General features: G+C 37.3%; 1 protein-coding gene across 1 annotated transcript in view; it reads left to right on the top strand.

Moving 5' to 3' along the window:
* The window catches only part of UBE2R2 (ubiquitin conjugating enzyme E2 R2), a 92,653-nt gene that overhangs the window by 47,613 nt on the left and 25,488 nt on the right, over window positions 1–19,552 (top strand). Inside the window, exon 2 of the mRNA XM_082627988.1 lies at window positions 16,301–16,387. Coding sequence (XP_082484114.1) covers window positions 16,301–16,387 — 87 coding nt within the window. The remainder of the gene's footprint in view (window positions 1–16,300; window positions 16,388–19,552) is intronic.

The raw sequence follows: 19,552 nt of genomic DNA, 5'->3' as shown, positions 1-19,552 counted from the left end.
AGATAAGATCTAGCTTCTGTCCTCTGCAATTTTAGTGAGGATCTATTTTCTGTACTTGAGAAATTTTTGATTTTGAAAAAAGATGACAAGTAATTTTATTAAGCTTTATTATTATTTGACAGAGTAAAATATGGTTTAGTGAAGAAAGGGGTTTTAAATCTTTTCATTCTGTTGTTTCTTCTCCATATGATTGTCACTGGAGGTATCGTTTGTTGATCTGCTTTCATCTTTGGTAATAAAATGTTATTGCTTGTCATTTGATATAAGAAACAGAGCCAAGAGTTAGCGATTTGCTCCTTTTTCTCTTTTGCCATTGCCACTATCAAAATCTAGACTTTTCCCCCCTTCATATCTGGTGAGTTAATTTAAACCCCTTCAGCTGTCATGCATACCCTCATCAAATACCTCCTTGTTCATTATGCCAGTCTCCTGCTCGAGAAACTGTAGTGTCTTTCTTGGTGTTTAGTTAGGTAGGAATGCAGAAGATAGTATATGTAGGCAGAATACTATTAGATTCCTTTTCTTCTTTTGATAAACTTGATGCTTCGCATATATTTCTCTCTGCTTGGCTGAATTATATGCTGTATACTCTGACTTCCCACTGGTATATACAAAAAATTTACAAATATTTATATTTGTAAAAATTGCTGACTCATTTTGCATATAGGAGTGGTTTTCTATCTAAATTTCTCAAAGTGCTGGAGAGTCCATAAAAAGACTGCTAAGTAGTAGAATGTATTTCTCTGTTTTTGGCTTGTTCACATCCTTTACCTGTTTTACTATAGACAGGTTTGTCTTTATGCTTTGATTTAGAAGCATTCTTTATGTAAGTATATTAACCTTTTGTCAGAAGTTACATACATCTTCCCTAGTTTGTGGTTTTACCTTTAACCATATTTATGGTGTATTTTGCTGTGTCATGTGGAATTGTTTAATTTTCATGTTATAAAATTCATCAATCATTTCCTTTAGCGTTTTTTGTTTGTTTGTTTGTTTGTTTTTGCGGTGCGCGGGCCTCTCACTGTTGTGGCCTCTCCCGTTGCGGAGCACAAGCTCCAGACGCGCAGGCTCAGCAGCCATGGCTCACAGGCCTAGCCACTCCGCGGCATGTGGGATCTTCCCGGACCGGGGCACGAACCCGTGTCGCCTGCATCGGCAGGCGGACTCTCAGGCACTGCGCCACCAGGGAAGCCCTCTATTTTTAATTTTTTAAGGAACCACCCTGTTGTTTTCCATAGTGGCTGCACCATTTTACATTCCTACCAGCACTGCATGAAAAGTGTTTCCAGTTTCTCCACATCCTCACCAACATTTATTTTGTTGTTTTGATTTGTAAATAGCCATCCTAATGGCTATAAAGTGGTATCTCATTGTGGTTTTGTGGTTTAGTCATTATGTTTCCTTAATGACTGTTGCTGTTGAGCATCTTTTCATGTGCTTATTGGCCATTTGTAAATTTTCTTTGGAGAAATGTCTACTTGTCTTTTGTCTGATTTTTAATCCTGTTGTTGAGTTGTATGTAGTTCACTATATATATTTTGGATATTAATCCCTCATCAGATATATGATTTGTAGATATTTTCTCCTATTCTGTGGGTTGCCTTTTCACTCTGTTGATAGTGTCATTTGATGAAACATTTATTTATTTATTTATTTATTTATTTATTTATATTTGGCTGCGTCGGGTCTTAGTTGTGGCATGCGGCATCTTTGCTTTGGCATGTGGGATCTTTTGTGGCGCACAGGCTTCTCTCTAGTTGTGACGCGCAGGCTTAGTAGTTGCGGTGTGCGGGCTTAGTTGCCCTGTGGCATGTGGGATCTTAGTTCCCCAACCAGGGATAGAACCCATGTCCCCTGCATTGGAATGTGGGTTCTTAACCACTGGACCACCAGGGAAGTCCCTTGATAATGTCATTTGATACATAAACATTTTTAATTTTGATATAGTCCAATTTACATTTTTTTCTTTTGTTGCTGTGCTTTTGATGTCATGTCCTAGAAATCATTGCCAAACTGAGTGTCATGAAGCTCTTCCCATTTTCTTCTAGGAGTTTTATAAATTTACGTGTTATATTTAGGTCTTTGATCCATTTTTGAGTTAATATTCATATATGGTGTAACGTAAGGGTCCAATTTCATTCTTTTCCATATAGATACCCAGTTTTTCTGTCATTTGTTGAAAAGACTGTACCTTCCCCATTGAATGCTTGGCACCCTTGTCAAAAATTATTCGATCATAGGGCTTCCCTGGTGGCACAGTGGTTGAGAGTCCGCCTGCCGATGCAGGGGACACGGGTTCGTGCCCCGATCCGGGAAGATCCCACATGCCGTGGAGTGGCTAGGCCTGTGAGCCATGGCTGCTGAGCCTGCGTGTCCGGAGCTTGTGCTCCGCAATGGGAGAGGCCACAACAGTGAGAGGCCCGCGTACCGCAAAAAAAAAAAAAAATTATTCGATCATATAAGTGAGGGTTTATTTTTGGGCTTTCTGTTGTGTTCCATCAATGTGAATGTCTTTATGCCAATATCACATTGTCTTGATTACTGTAGCTTTATATTAAGTTTTGATATCAGGAAGTATGAGACCTCCAAACTTTGTTCTTCTTTTGCAAGATTGTTTTAGCTGTTTGGAGTCCTTTGAGGTTCCATATGAATTTTAGGATGACTTTTTCTATTTCTGCAAAAATCATAATTGGGATTTTGATAAGGAGTGCATCAAATCTGTAGATCGCTTTCGGTAGTATTGACAGCTTAACAATATTAAGTCTTCCAACCCCATGAACATGGGTTGTCTTTCCATTTGTTTGTGTCATCTTTAATTTCTTTCAACAGTGTTTTGTAGTTGTCAGTGTATAAGTCTTTCACCTTTGGTTAAGTTTATGCCTAAGTATTTTATTCTCTTTTTTTATATAAATACTTTATTACCAAAATACATGTGAGAATAGAGCATCGTACAGCATACATTTTATTTCTTCCTTTTATTTATTTATTTTTTTGGCTGTGCTGTGGGGCATGTGAGATCTTAATTCCCTGAACAGGGATCGAACCTGTGCCCCCTACAGTGGAAGTGCAGAGCCCTAACTAGTGGACTGCCAGGGAATTCCGTATGCCTAAGTATTTTATTCTTGCTGATGTTATTGTAAACAGAATTATTTTCTTAATTTCCTCTTTGAATTCATTGCTATTGTATACTTTTTTTTTGCAAGTGATTTTTAGATGTTGATTTTTACATCTTGCAATATTGCTAAATTTGTTTATTAGTTCTAACTGTTTTTGTTTTGTGTGGAATCTTCAGGGTTTTCTATTTATAAGATCATCTCTGCAAACAGATAATTTTTTATAATTTGGAAATTTGGGTGCCTTTTATTTATTTTTTCTTGTCTAATTGCTCTGGTTAGGAATTCCAGAGTGAAGGTATACTTCTGTGTTTTCATCTAGAAACCTTTATAGTTTTAGTTTTGCAGTTAGATCTGTGATCTATCTGTAAATGATGTGAGACAAGGGTCAAGGTTAATTTTTCTATGTGGATATCCAGTTGCTCTAGTACCATTTATTGAAAACACTATCCTGTCACCCACTGAATTGTAGTGTTGTTTTCATTGTAAACTAGGTGATTCTATATATATCTGTTTTTGGATACTCTCTTCTGTACCATTTTTCTGTTTGTGTAGCCTTGTACCAATAACAGTCAATGACTATAGCGTATGGTAAGTCTTGTAACCTAGCAGTGTATTTTGGGAACAAAAAGGCTTTACTTTCTAAGCTGAAAGAAACATTTTTATATTATTCTGTTAAAAAAAATAGAGGACTACCAGTATTAATTAATACTGAGAGTTACTTCTCCTTAATTGTCAGAAGTTTACTTTGAAGAGTCCAGGGGACTTCCCTGGTGGTCCAATGGTTAGGACTCCATGCTTCCACTGCAGGGGACACAGGTTTGAACCCTGGTCAGGGAACTAGGATCCCACATGCCCCGTGGTGCAGCCAAAAAAAAAAAGAGTCCAGAAGGAGCATCAGGGATTTCCTGTTATTTATATTTCATCTTAACTTTAGAATAATTATATTAAGTATTGTAGTAATTCTAAATTAACTTTTTATATTGAGATTTGTAATCAATAAAGACATAATTTCTTGACTTTAAAGCCTGTGGCACATATTATAGCATCACTAGGTATAGCTGTTCAATATATTAATTACATACTGTTAATGAACTATTTAAGTTTGTACTAGTGGTTGGCAGACTTTTGAAACTTGCAGCAAGTTGGTAAGAAAACATGTTTTGATTGCTTTTGCTGTCATGTTGGAAACATATCCAGTAGCAGATGTGAGCTGATGACATAGCAGAAAAGCTCAGCAGTGGGAGTATCCTCATTTCACACTATCTTCAGGCACTAATCCAAATGCAACAGCAACTCTACATTTGTTGTCAGGTGACCTATTACCAAATATAGTTGTGTTTAGGACTGGGAAGCTTTTTCTTAACTTACTCATATTAATAACCAGGTAGCAGGAATAATTAGAATATATTTCTCTATTCATATTTGTTTTTTGTTATGGTATAGCTGAAATTCATATGAAAATAATTAGTGGGATAACAAAATTACTTTAATGTTGCACATTGGGTTAGCAAAATTTTGTCCTAAGCTGATGTATACTTCATTTCCATATATTAATGTTATCTAAATTAGTTTTTGGTGTTATGCATTTTAGTGTTTCTTTTTCTTTGCCCAGAAGTTTTTGGTTTTTGTAATGTGTCACATCTGGGGAGAAGATTCTTTAAAGAAGAAAAGTATTCTTTAAAGAAGCAGGGAAACGTTATAATGAGAGCACATTAAGTTTAAAAGATGAGAGGAGCTAAGGAGTGTAAGAAAGAATGGGCAGAAAAGCTAGAGCATGAGGAGACAGTGGAATTGGTGAAGCCCAGTAAATACATGGTTAGACAAAATGATAAACATTGGGGAGATGCTTCTTGGTAGACAGAAATGTGGACTGGAAGATAATCTGTTCCTAAGTTAAAAGTCATCTGCATTTGTGGCTGTACATGCATCTCACCTTTTAATTTTACAACTGAGTGATGAAATGAAATGATGCATATGAAGCATTTAACCCAATGCCTACCATTTAGTACATACGTTTTATGTATGTATGTATGTATGTATGTATGTATGTATTTATGGCTGCATTGCGTCTTCGGTGCTGTGCGTGGGCTTCCTCTAGTTGTGGAGAGTGGGGGCTACTCTTCGTTGCGGTGTGCAGGCTTCTCATTGCTGCGGCTTCTCTTTGTTGCCCAACACGGCCTCTAGGCACGAGGGCTTCAGTAGTTGTGGCTCGCGGGCTCAGTGGTTGTGTCTCGCAGGCTCTAGAGTGCAGGCTCAGTAGTGGCACACGGGCTTAGTTGCTCCGTGGCATGTGGGATCTTCCCGGACCAGGGCATTGAACCCATGTCCCCTGTATTGGCAGGCGGATTCTTAGCCACTGTGCCACCAGGGAAGTCCCAGTATCATTGGTTTTCAACAGTGATATGTTGAATGATTAAATAAATGAAAATATTAACATAAATGCTCAGTGTGTGAATAACTAAACATAGATGTCTGGTGAGTTCAGTGATTTCATTAAGGGTACGCTTAGGAGTAACCTGAGCATTTTAGAGAAAGCATATGTGGTAATGGTACAGAAAATATTTTGGAGATACTTCTTAGGCATTTGCAAGTTAGTCAAGAAAGATATAAGGAGCTGCCTTAAAAAAGAGTCAGAGTCTAAATTACTTGTAAAACAATTTGTATGTTTTAAGGTGTGACTTTTCAGATTTATTTCCCATATTTCTTGGTACAGTCATATATGAAATTTAAAACTGTACTTCATGAATAAATTTGTAAAAGGTATAAAAGACAACTCTTCAGTACTTAAACCAAAAATCACAAAGCTGAGTTTATTGCTTACTTAAGAGAGTTTTGCTGGTCAAATCACAGTCTCTACACATAGAGCAGACTGCTGATCTTATATAGGGTTTTTGAGAAGTGTGAAGTTTAAGGATTGGTGGATTTTTCACAGTCTTTGTGGGGTTGGCATCAGCTGTGGAAGCATGGGTACTTGGCTGAGACCATTACTGATTGGTTGGTATTCAGAAGTGTGTTCGTTGACAGGAGTGTGTTCCCAGTTGGCTGGCTTTCAGAAACAAGGGACCGTTACTGATAGGTTGGCTTGCCAAAACATACTCACCAATAAAAGTTGTTTAAATGGGTTTAAAGTTGGTTCTTGTTCCATGCCTACAGAACTGTCAGGTATTGCTTAAGCAATTTAAAACTGATTCTGATTATATATAGAATGGATAAAAACAAGTTCTTACTGTATGTATAGCACAGGGAACTATATTCAGTATCCTGTGATAAACCATAATGGAAAAGAATATAAAAAAAGTGTGTGTGTATACATATAAATATATATATGTGTATACACACATATATGTAACTGAATCACTTTGTTGTACAGCAGAAATTAACAAAACATTATAAATCAACTGTATTTCATTTTAAAAAACTCATTCTGGTGGCTCTTTGTTACTGTGGCAACAGAACAATCTATCTTTTGCTGCTAGCATATGAACTCCTTTTTACTCTTGGAGATCAAGGATTGTCCAGTTCTTTACAACTGTTGTTGATTCTTCTTGAAGATGAGGTTTGATCTTTGTCTCCTTGCAAGTGAAATCTGATTTTCTTTTCAAGTGTCTATAAGCATCTTTACCCCTTTATCCAAAGGAAGAGTCATTTTCCCCAACATTATTTGAAACTTTCTCCTGCTTATTTGAAATGTTGCCTTTATTGTTTTCTGAATAACTTATTCTATATCATTGATCTGTGTGTAGTTTCCTCCTTTAATAGCATCTTTGTAGGATGTTTTTCTATCTGCTAGTGTGAACCCCTCCCTGTTATTGGTTTTTATCAAAAACAGTATTATTTTCAAGTATTTTCTCTTTCACATGAACTTTATTATCACCTTGCCAAGTTCCATCATGTTCACTTGGTTAATAGTGGCATCTATTGCTATCATAATGGTATGATTATGCTAGTTATGCAAAGCACTGTAACGCTTTTAAAAAATAATTGTATATTAGTCATCTCATTTCTTAAGCTTTTTGTATGTTTGAAATTTTCCATAATATCAAATTAGAAATAGAAGTCCAGTAAACTCTTTGTGTACCCATCACTCAGCATCCATAATTAACTCATAGCAAATATGTTTAATCTATACCTTATCTACTCCTCTTCACATTATTTTGTAACTGATTTCAGACATCATATCATTTCACTTGTGAATATTTCAGAATGTATTTCTAAAATATGAGCCTCCTTTAAAAAAGTAACCACAATGCTATTATTACAGCTGAAAAAGTTAATTCCTTAGTATCCAGTCAGTGTTCACATTTCCCTTGTTCCTTGTTATAAACTTAAAATAAGTTTATAGTTTGTTCAAATCATACCCTAAGATTTACTAGGATTGGGAATGGATAAGAGCAAGTTTTATACTTAATTAAACTTAAAAAATTTTCACCGATATAATTATGGGTGAACATATATATGAAATAATATGTTTAAATTATTAATAAGGCTCTGAAAAAAAGTAATAGTGGTAAAACTGAATAATCTCAGGGAAGCACTGTAGCAGAATATTCCCCTTGATTTTAACTTCAGCTAAATTCTTTAGGATTGTAAATTCCATTGAAGGAGTTCTTATAACAATTTTAAATAGCCTTACAGGGGTACACCACCCCAGTGTTACCTTTTTCAGTTGTAACATAAGCATAATTTAGGCATGATATATCCTTTTCTTTTCCCCCAGCTGCGCCATATGGCTTAGCTCCCTGACCAGGGATTGAACCTGGGCCACGGCAGTGAAAGCGCTGAGTTCTAACCACTGGACCTCCAGGGAACTCCCAGGCATAATACTTTTAAAAATCAAAAATAGTTTTTGACTTTATCCTGGAGATGCTACTTTTTAAAATTTTGTGGCGATAAGTAGTGTTCAAGGTACAGAGGTAAAGATAAAAGCTCAAAATATTAGTAGATACTTAGAGAAAATATAGAAACCCAATTAACAATAGTAAGTAATTAATGTTTATTAATTATATATAAGTAAAAAGTAATTAGGATTTGTAAAGCTCTTAGAAAACTGGTTCCATAAGATTCAAGTTCTTAGGTTGGGAAGAATCTCTCTAGTTGTCTTTTCTAAAGCTGGTAGTGTTATAATCAAAAGGCAGGTAAGTAAAAGCTATAAAACAAAGCGAAAATGAGCAGTCTATAAAAGAGGCTTTTTTTTTTTTTTTTTTTTTTTTTTTTTTGCGGTACGCGGGCTTCTCACTGCTGCGGCCTCCCCCATTGCGGAGCACAGGCTCCAGATGCGCAGGCCCAGCGGCCATGGCCCACGGGCCCAGCCGCTCCGCGGCATATGGGATCCTCCCAGACCGGGGCACAAACCCGTGTCCCCTGCCTCGGCAGGCGCACCCCCAACCACTGCGCCACCAGGGAAGCCCTGAGGCTTTTTTTTTTTTTTTTTCTTTTTTTTTTGCGGTATGCGGGCCTCTCACTGTTGTGGCCTCTCCCGTTGCGGAGCACAGGCTCCGGATGCGCAGGCCCAGCGGCCATGGCTCACGGGCCCAGCCGCTCCGCGGCATATGGGATCCTCCCAGACCGGGGCACGAACCCGTATCCCCTGCATCGGCAGGCGGACTCTCAACCACTGCGCAACCAGGGAGGCCCCCTGAGGCTTTTTATTAAAGGTTTTCTGACATATAACCTCTGCCAGTTTAATTTGCAGTTTTTAAACAGAACTCTTACATATATTTTATTATATGTTAAACACTGTTCTAATGCATTTTATACAAGCATTTACTCATTTAATTCTCATACCAAGCTGTTTAATAAGTACTATAAGCTTTATTTTACTGATGAGGAAACTGGAGACACAAATAACTTCAAAAAACAGCTAATGAATGGCAGAGCCAGGATTCAAACCCAGGCAGTCTAGCTTCTTGAGTGGATGTTCTTTACTACTCTTTCATATTGGTGCATGTCATACGTTCTTTATAAATTTTCGTGCAACCATTCCTAGTTACTCTGCAAAGATTTCTTTTAATATAGTTAGTAGTCTAAGAGGACATTTTTGGGGACCTAAAGATTTGACTAACAATACTAAATTTTATTGATTATTTACTTTTAGAAAGGATAATCTGATTTCCCATAGAAATATGTTAAAGGAGGTTACATTTTCAACGATCAGAGTTCCAATTTTGTATGGAAATTTTTACAATCCTGTTTTATTCAGATATGCATTATATAACTATGTCATCATTACTAAAGCTTTCTAAAGTATATGCATATTCTGGAGATGAGGCTGATTAAATGAAAAAGAGGAAACCACTCCTAATTCTGTCTTTTATCCGATTCAATCCATCTTTTCGGTGCTGTCATAGAGTCATTTATTCTAAAATAGACATCTTGCCTTTGATTTTCGTTTCCTTTTTTTAAATTTTTATTTATTTATTTATGGTTGTGTAGGGTCTTCATTGCTGTGCGCAGGTTTTCTGCAGTCGCGGCGAGCAGGGACTACTCTTGCGGTTCACTGGCTTCTCATTGCGGTGGCTTCTCTTGTTGCGGAGCATGGGCTCTAGGCACACGGGCTCAGTAGTTGTGACCTACAGGCTTAGTTGCTCCGTGGCATGTGGGATCTTCCTGGACCAGGGCTTGAACCTGTGTCCCCTGAATTGGCAGGTGGATTCTTAACCACTGCACCACCAGGGAAGTCCCTGATTTTCTGACTTTATGTAGTTTCCCACTAAAACACCTAAACAAGGCTTCAACCTACCTTCATCCAGTCTTCTATCTCCTGTAGTTACCACCAGGCATCCCACTAGCCATACCTGACCACTCCACATTCTTTGCACCTGGTGCCTTGCTATTTCCTCTGCTTTTATCCACCCAGGGACCTACTCAAACAACACCTAGCCATGATACCAGTACTTTGTAGGCTTTCAAAGTATACAATTCAGTGTTTTTTTATTCACCAGGTCATACAGCCATCACCACCATCTAACTCCAGTTTATTTCATCACCTCCAAAAGAAACCTCATATCCATTAGCAGTCATGCTCAGTTCTCCCCTACCACCCCTAATGTCCTTTTATTATTCCTGTATACAATTCAGAATCCTGATTGCATTTAGTTGTCATGTCTCCTTAGTTTCCTCCAATATTTGATGGTTTCCCCATCTTTCTTTTTTTTTCATGACCTTGACAGTTTTGAAAAGAAGTGGTCAGGTATTATGTAGAATGTCCCTCCATTTGGGTTTGTCTGATGTTTGTCTCATCATCAGACTGGGTTATGGGTTTTGGGGTAAGAGCACCACAGAGATGAGCTGCGTTTCTCAGCACATCTTATAAGGGAGATCGTGATTTCAGCGACTTAACACCAGTGGTGTTAACCTTGATCACTTGGTTAAGGTGTTGTCTGCCAGGTTTCTCTATTATAAAGTTAGTATGTCTTCCTTTCCATATTCTTAGGAAGTGAGTCATTCAGCCCAGACCACACTCAGGGAATTAAACTCCACCTCCTTAATGGGATATATCTACATATATTATCTGGAGGAAGATAATATATGCTGTGAAGAAGATTTGTCCCTTCCCCAATATTTTTTCATTCAATAATTTATACCAATATGTACTCGTTCACATTTATTTTATACCTTGGGTTATCCTCCAGTACTATGAATTGCTTTACTTTTGGCCAGTAGGGGCTCTTTCAGGTTGGCTCCTATGGCTTTTTGTTGTTGTTTGCTTTTTTTTGTTTGTTTTTTGTTTTTGACATGCCTCCATATTTTTTCTGTAGCATTTCCTTACTTTCAGGCACTATAAGATGCTCCATGCTCATCTTGTATTTTCCTTGCCCTACATGTAGAATCAAGTATTTCTCCAAAGAGCCTTGTTTCTTTTTATTAGAAAATGGTATTTTGAAACCAAGATCTGAGGAACTGGGTATTCTTGTTGCTATTGGGGTGTGACTGCTTTTGGACTCCAGTTTTTTGTTTGCTTTAATTTTTATTTATTTATTTTTAAAGATATATTTATTATTTATTTTTGGCTGCATCGGGTCTTAGTTGCAGCATGTGGGCTCTTCGTTGTGGTGCACAGGCCGCTCTCTAGTTGTGGCATGCAGGTTTTCTCTTCTCTAGTTGTGATGCTTGGGCTTCTCTAGTTGTGGCGTGTGGGTTTTCTCTTCTCTAGTCGTGGTGCGCAGGCTCCAGGGCACGTGGGCTCTGTAGTTTGCGGCGCGCAGTCTCTCTAGTTGAGGCACATGAGCTCAGTAGTTGTGGTGCACGGGCTTAGTTGCCCTGGGGCATATGGGATCTTAGTTCCCTGACCGGGGATGGAACCCGCGTCCCCTGCATTGTAAGCATTGTAAAGCGGATTCTTTACCACTGGACCACCAGGGAAGGCCCTGGTTTTTTTTTTTTTTTAATAAGCAGTTTTATTGTGATTTTAATGTATATATACAATTCACTCATTTAAAGTACACAATTCAGTGGTTTCTAGTATATTCATAAAATTGTGCAACCATCACCATAATCAATTTTAGAACATTTTCCTCATTCCAAAAGCCCTATACGTTTTAATAGTCACCTCTGTTTCCTCCCAGTTTACCCCGAGCTGTAGGCAACTACTAATCTCTTCTGGACATTTCATAAATAATATGGTCTTTTGTGACTGACTTCTTTCACATAGCTAATGTTTTTGAGGTTCATCCACATTGTAACATATATCAATACTTCATTCTTTTTTTTGGCTGCACCACGTGGCATGTGGGATCTTCCCTGACCAGGGATCGAGTCTGCACCCCTTGCAGTGGAAGCTCAGAGTCTTAACCACTGGACCACCAGGGAGGTCCAGTACTTCATTCCTTTTAACTGCCACATAATATTCTAGTGTATGGACATATACCACCCTTTGTTCATTCATTTCCTCAGGTGATGGACATTTGGGGTTGTTCTACATTTTGTCTATTATGCTGCTGTGAACATTTCTGTACAAGTTCTTATGTGGATGTAATGTTTTCATTTCTCTTGGACATATACCTGGTAGTGGACTTGTGTGGTACATGGTTAACTATGTTTATTCTTTCAAGGAAATGCTAGACTGTTTTTCAAAGTGGCTATACCATTTTGATCCCTTCCAGCAATGTATAAAGCATTCTAATTTCATGACATCCTGGCCAAACATTTTGTTTGTTTGTTTGTTTAATTAATTAATTAATTTACTTTTGGCTCTGTTGGGTCTTCGTTGCTGCGCGTGGGCTGTCTCTAGTTGAGGCGAGTGGGGGCTACTCTTTGTTGCAGTGCGTGGGTTTCTCACTGCTGTGGCTTCTCTTGTTGCAGAGCAAGGGCTCTAGGTGTGTGGGCTTCAGTAGTTGTGGCTTGCGGGCTCTAGAGCGCAGGCTCAGTAGTTGTGGCACACGGGCTTAGTTGCTCCACGGCATGTGGGATCTTCCCGGACCAGGGCTCGAACCTGTGTCCCCTGCATTGGCAGGCAGACTCTTAACCACTGTGCCACCAGGGAAGCCCTGTGCTCATTTTTAAATTGAGTTAATTCTCTTTATTATTGAGTTATAAGCATTCTTTACATATTCTGGGTACATGTCCCTTATCAGATAAATGATTTGCAAGTATTTTCTCCCATTCTGTGGGTTGTCTTTTCATTTTCGTTATGGCGTCTTTTATTCCTTCTGGTATTCCTATTACATGTATCTTACACTTCTTGCAATTGTCCCACACTCCTTGGATATTCTGTTCTGTTTTCACCCCCCAGTCTTTGTTCTCTTTGCTTTTCTGTTTTCGAGGATTCTATTGATAATATCCTCTAGTGCAGAGGTTTTTTCCCTCAGCTGTGTCAGTCTTACTAAGCCCATCAAAGGCATTCTTCAGTGTTTTTATCTCTAGCATTTGTCTTTGGTTCTTTCTTAGGATTCCCATCTCTCTGCTTACATTGCCTATCTGTTTTTGCATGCTGTCTACTTTGTCCACTAGAATCCTTAGAGTATTAATCATAGTTGTTTTAAATTCCCAGTCTAATAATTCCAACATCTTTCCCCTGTCTGGTTGTGATAATTGCTCTGTCTCTTCATTTGTGATTTTTCCTTTAGGTATGCCTTATAATTTTTTCATGTTAGTTAGCTGTGATGTACTGGGTAAAAGGAACTGCTATAAATGCCTTAGTAATATGGTGGTGAAGTGTGAGGGGAAGGGGAAGAGTTCTGTTCTCCTATGATTAGTTTTCAATCTTTTTAATGAGGCTTTGCCTCTGGACTGTGAACTTTTCAAGAGTTTCTCAGTTTTTCCTCACCCCTTAGGTGGGATATTAGGGCTGGAGTTTTTTTTTTTTTTTTTGCGGTATGCGGGCCTCTCACTGCTGTGGCCTCTCCCGTTGCGGAGCACAGGCTCCAGACGCGCAGGCTCAGCGGCCATGGCTCACGGGCCCAGCCGCTTTGCGGCATGTGGGATCTTCCCAGACCAGGGCACGAACCTGCGTCCCCTGCATCGGCAGGCGGACTCTCAACCACTGCGCCACCAGGGAAGCCCAGGGCTGGAGTTTTTTCGTAAGATGTTATGGAGAAACCCTAATGAACTTTTGGCCAACCCAATATTTCTCTTTCCCTAGGTCAGTTAGGCTCTGACAATATCCTAGCAAGTTAGGCTGTAACTGGTTTCTCCTGAAGGCAGGCCTTGTTAAAATACAGAGTCCGTTGGTGTATTTCAAAGGATTTAACTCCATTCTTTTGCATGTGAATATCCAGTTGTCTCAGCACAATTTGTTGAAAAGGCCTTTCCCCCCATTAAATTGGCCTTATATTAGTACCAGACTGTCTTGATCTCTATAGATTTGTCGTGTTTTGAAACTGGAAAGTGTGAGTTGTCTAACTTTGTCTTTATTTTTCAAGATTGTTTTGGCTATTCTGGGTCCCATGAGTACCAGCTTTTCCATTTCTGTAAAGAAGGCAACAGGGGTTTCCATACAGTGATGCTGAATCTGTAGATAAGCTTGAGGAGGATTACCATCTTAACAGTATTGAGTCTTGCAATCCATGAACATATAATATCATGGATATTTAACATTTATTTAAGTCTTTAATTTCTTTTAAAAATGTTTTGTACTTTTCAGAGTGTAAGTTTTGTATTTCTTTTATTATATTTATTCCTAAGTATTTTATTCTTTCTGATGCTATTATAAATGGAATTTTCTTAATTTCATTTTCAGTTTGTTCAGTGCTGCAGTGTAGAAATATAAATGCCAGTATATTGATCTTTTATCTTGCAATTCTGCTGAATTTGTTATTCTAATATATTTAGTGGGTTCCTTTTGAATTTTCTATATACAGGAATATCTAATTTGCAAATAAAAATAACTTTGCTTCTTACTTTCCAACCAAGATGCGTTTTATTTCATTTCCTTGCCAGCTGGCCTGACTAGCATCTCCAGTACAGTGTTGAGTAGAAGTGGTGAGAGTGGACATCCTTGTCTTATTTCTGAAATTATTTCACCACTAAGTATAATGTTAGTTATAGTTTTGTTTACTACATTTCCTTTTTCAAGTTGAGGAATTTACCTTGTATTCCTAGTTTGTTGGGTGTTTTCAGTCATGAAGGGGTATTGAATTTTTGAGTTATTTCTTAGTGGTTACCCTCGGGATTACAATCAACATCATATAACTGTATATAAGTTCAGTTAATAACCATCTTAATTTCAGTGGTATACAGAAACTTTGCTCCTATGTAACTCTGATCCCTCCCCTTTATTTTGTTTTTTATTGGAAAACAAATTCCTTCTTTGTGTATTTTTTGCCTTTCAATAGATTTATAATTATTATACTATGTAATTATCTTTTAAATTAGGAAAAAAGTTATAAACAAAAAGTACATTTATTGTTTCTTTCATATCCTATACTTACCCTATGTTTTGATTTGTGCTCTTCCTTCATGTTGTTTCATGTACTGGCTAGTGTCCTTTCATTTCAGCCTGAAGGACACCCTTTAGTGTTTCCTTTTGTTTTTTTTTAAAATTTATTTAATTAATTTATTTATTTTTGGCTGGGTTGGGTCTTCGTTGCTGCGCACGGGCTTTCTCTGGTTGTGGCAACCAGGGGCTCCTCTTCGTTGAGGTGCGTGGGCTTCTCATCGCGGTGGCTTCTCATTGCAGAGCACGGGCTCCAGGTGCGCGGGCTTCAGTAGTTGTGGCATTCAGGTTCAGTAGTTGTGGTTCACTGGCTCTAGAGCACAGGCTCAGTAGCTGTGGCGCATGGGCTTAGTTGCTCCACAGCATGTGAGATCTTCCCGGACCAGGGCTCAAACCTGTGTCCCCTGCATTGACAGGCGGGTTCTCAACCACTTCCCGCGCCACCGGAGAAGTTCTGAAGACAGAATTTTTGAGGATCCTGACTCTGCCATTTTCACTGCTGTCCTTAGCTTATTTATTCTTACCTTGTTCTTTCATTCCCTTCTTCACTCCCTTTTACTAGTACTGTTAGATGAGAATTTGTCTGGATTTTTTCATATGTGAAATGTGGGATACTGCCAAGGACATTCACTGTAGCAGTATTTACAATAGCAAAAGAGTGAAAAACAACCCAGCTGTTCCAAAATAAGGAAGTAGTTTTTTTTTTTTTAATGGTTCATCTATATATCTGTATGATGGAACATTATGCACATACTAACAATCATATATACAAAGGAAAATGTTTATGATATGATACAGATGGAAAAAACAGAGTATAAAATAAAGTATATTCAAGTTTTTGAAAATAAGTTTTGTAAAGAGATAAGCATATATAAGCATCAAAAACTCTTGGAGGAGCCATATCAAAATGGAAGCATTTGTTACTTCTGGGTGGTAAATGGTGTTAAGTAAAACAAATTATCTTTGTTCTGTATTATGTACCATAAGGTTGTATTAATTATTTTTTGTTATTAAAATAAAATGTACCCATTAATGTGACACACATATTAAACTGTTTTTCATTCATGTGTTCAGTTATATAACTGTTGAGCTTTGGCAATTTAACATTAATTTTTATAAATATTTAAAGAGATAGTTAGAACACATGCTAATAATAACCCTGGCATTGGGGATAACAGAATATATATGAGCTATTTTAATCTCCATAGTCTACTGTGTAGAAAGGAGTTTTGTTGCGCTGGAGTATATCAGGGTGAATTGTTAGATGAATAACCCTGTAGTCTTACTAGCATTTCATTCTTTTTCTTTTCAGGCGCATATTAAATTTCCTATTGACTACCCATATTCACCACCTACCTTCAGATTCTTGACCAAAATGTGGCACCCCAACATTTATGAGGTAAGAGATGTCTATCATGAATTTCTCTGAAGATTTATTTAAGATACTATCCTTTAAAATAGCCTCCATAGCTCGGTATGCTGTGGTAGTTATGCTGTAGCCACAGAGAAGTATTCATGGTTTCCCATTTTTGGTTAACAGTCTGTAGTTGAATTGCTCAAAAATGGAGGGTAGTTTTTTAATACCAGTGTATATTATGGTTAATTTAAGGTTGAGGCTTTAAACCTTTGCTGCTCATTGCTAAGATTATAATTCATATTTGTTAACATTTGCATTTTTTTAAATTTAGTAGATAAAGTCATACAAACTTACTTGTGTAACTATCCTCTAGCTTCACAGCAAGGGTTTGTTTGTTGCTTTGATCAGAGATTCAGCTTTGGGACAGGAGGGTGTGGGAATTTATCCTACTATATTTGTACTGGTGTCCTTTAAGGAGTTGCTGCATACCAGTTGAGAGCCTCTTTTGGAATAAATCCAAGGTTAGGTTCTTCTACTAGACAATGCCTGGAAAAATAATTTGTAGCTTTTTTGATGAAATGTACTTAGCTTTGTGCTAATTTATAAGGATTCTGGAACAATGCATTATGTTTCTCAGGATATATGACAAGGCCCGCTAAAATATCCTTGGAGTCTACTCCTTTACCATTCTGTAATCTTTTTCATTGCAGTAGTGCTGTGAAGTTGTAGCTGAGGCCAAGGCATTAAAATTGTTTTTTAAAATTTGCAACCTTAGTCATAGTTCTTTTTTTGGTCAGGTGGTTATTGGCAAGCACCTTTGCTCCAGAAACAGAGTTACAGAGCCTTTAAAATGCTTATAGGCAAGGGATGGAGAACTTACTCTATAGTCCTGAATTTGGATCTCAGTCTATAAATGAGCACACTGGGGTAGCTTTATTATTTTTCACAACCTGCTTTTTCTGTCAGTCATTATCTTCATTTTTCTTTCCTTCTTAAAACAGGACAAACTAGTGCTCAAAAGGTGATACATAGTAACATTTCCAGGAATAGGTTCCCAGAATATTGTTTTCTTTAGTATCTTTAGTATTTGACCTAATCATAATACAAATAAACAACAATGAATATGTTGTACTATGCTATATAACAAAGTTATCCTGTTGTAGGGAGAGACTATAGAAATAATTCACTGTTCATAAGTTCAAACTGGGTTTAATACACATAGAAATATTTTTCTGTCCCTGTCCATTTAATAATCAAAAATTCTTGCCTTCAGAACTATGTGGTATAAAAGCAACTATACTCCAATAAAAATTAATTTAAAAAAATTAAAAGGAACGTGAATTCAAGAAAAAAACCCAACTATGTGGTATGTACAGATTTTTTAGATAGCAAAAGAGAAGTGAGAAGACTCAAGCTTTTGTCTCGCTACTGAGAACTAATTCACCTTAGAGCCATATATTTGCCTGTTTCCATCTCAGTTGTCTAATTCTCAAACCCTTCTCAGCAAAGAAGCAAAAAGGAAAAAAAAAAAAAAACAGAATAAAGGATTCAAGGCTCTTTCAGAAGAAGGTGTAGGTAGACACACTCCCCTTTCCACTGCTTTTTCACCAGTTAGGTAGGCTATTTAGTTCTGTCTCTTAAGATTTAGCATTGGATCACTATTTTTAAAAATATTTTTCATATTCATAACAAAAATTTCAGCAGTAAAATAATACATGTATATCTTATAAATGTGCAGTTGTTTTCCATGCCATAAAAGTTCTGTTTTTAAAGAAGTGTTAAGTCATAGTTAGGAATTAAATTTGATGTAATCAAATGAGTCACAAGAGACTCTTCTCACAAATTAATAATATGTTAATTTACTTTACTACCTTCTGGAAATGGTATCAGAATTGAACTTTTTGAGGGCCCAAGTCAGTATTTGTGATTTTAGACATTAGGGCTCATGGTTCTTAGCCAAAGGGATATTCCAGGAAGTTGCTCTCTCCTCATCCATCTTATGTTTTCACCTAGAAACACAATGGACCTCAATGTCAAATTGCTCTGGTCACCAAATTGTTTACTGCAGTTATTTGTAATAGAACTGGGGATGAAATGGGGGAACAGTGGCAACAATGTCAACAGCAACAAGACAAAAATACAAAAGGAAAAGCCTACTCAAATGCCAAAACATGTGAATTGATGAGTTTTTGTATCTTAATAACTTCATGAGTATTAAAAATATCATAAGGACTATTTTTGGTAGAAAATAGTTTATTTTATCAAGTTTTTAAAACTATAAGAGTTTTGGTTACAGTTTTATTAAATACATTCACAGACACATTACTGCAGCCCCCAAAGTTATAAATACTGCTGTGTTATATGAATGAATATAATTAATTTAACATTTGTAATATCATTGCCACATTTGTGAAATTTATAAATACCAAGGGGAAGCTTGGAGAACAAAAGAAATTTAATATGAGCTTGTCACCAATGATCATACTGCACAGTCTACTCCTTTTTGCTTCATAATATGTTGAGTGATCTCAATAATAGTTTCCTGGTTATGTTTGTTACTGTGTGCTCAGAAGTAGATAACCAATGAAGCCCATTTGCTTCACAAACTATGTATTAAAATGAAGTTTTTGTGGGCTTCCCTGGTGGTGCAGTGGTTGAGAGTCCGCCTGCTGATGCAGGGGACGTGGGTTCGTGCCCCGGTCCGGGAAGATCCCACATGCCGCGGAGCGGCTGGGCCTGCGCGTCCGGAGCCTGTGCTCTGCGATGGGAGAGGCCACAACAGTGAGAGGCTCGCGTACCGCAAAAAAAAAAAAAAAAAAAAAAAAAAAAATGAGGTTTTTGTACACTCTTCACTGTGAACTTCAGAGCTGTGGCAACTCAGAATCTCACTGCTCTTAGTATGTATTTATTTAAATAATTTTTTTGGTAATAGACTAATAGTTAGAATAGTTTTAGTTTTGCCACAAAATTAAATGGAAATTATACAGAAGTATTTAACATTTGATGATCCTTTTAGTACTAGTGAGTTGTAGGACACAGTATGGCTCTTTCTTTTAAAAAATAATAAAGATGTTGGATGTTACAGATCATTTTTCCTGTATAGTGTTTACAGATGAATTTCACAGGTGTAGTCATGAAATAAATGTTACAGTAAGATGGTGTATTTTAGGATACTTGATAGCCAGTAGGAAAATATTTTACTGTTTT

This window comes from Mesoplodon mirus (assembly GCF_964341445.2).
Source record: "Mesoplodon mirus genome assembly, chromosome: 1".
NCBI classification, from domain to species: domain Eukaryota; kingdom Metazoa; phylum Chordata; class Mammalia; order Artiodactyla; family Ziphiidae; genus Mesoplodon; species Mesoplodon mirus.
Note: the sequence above shows the minus strand (reverse complement) of the source record. Positions and strands in the feature narration are given on the sequence as shown.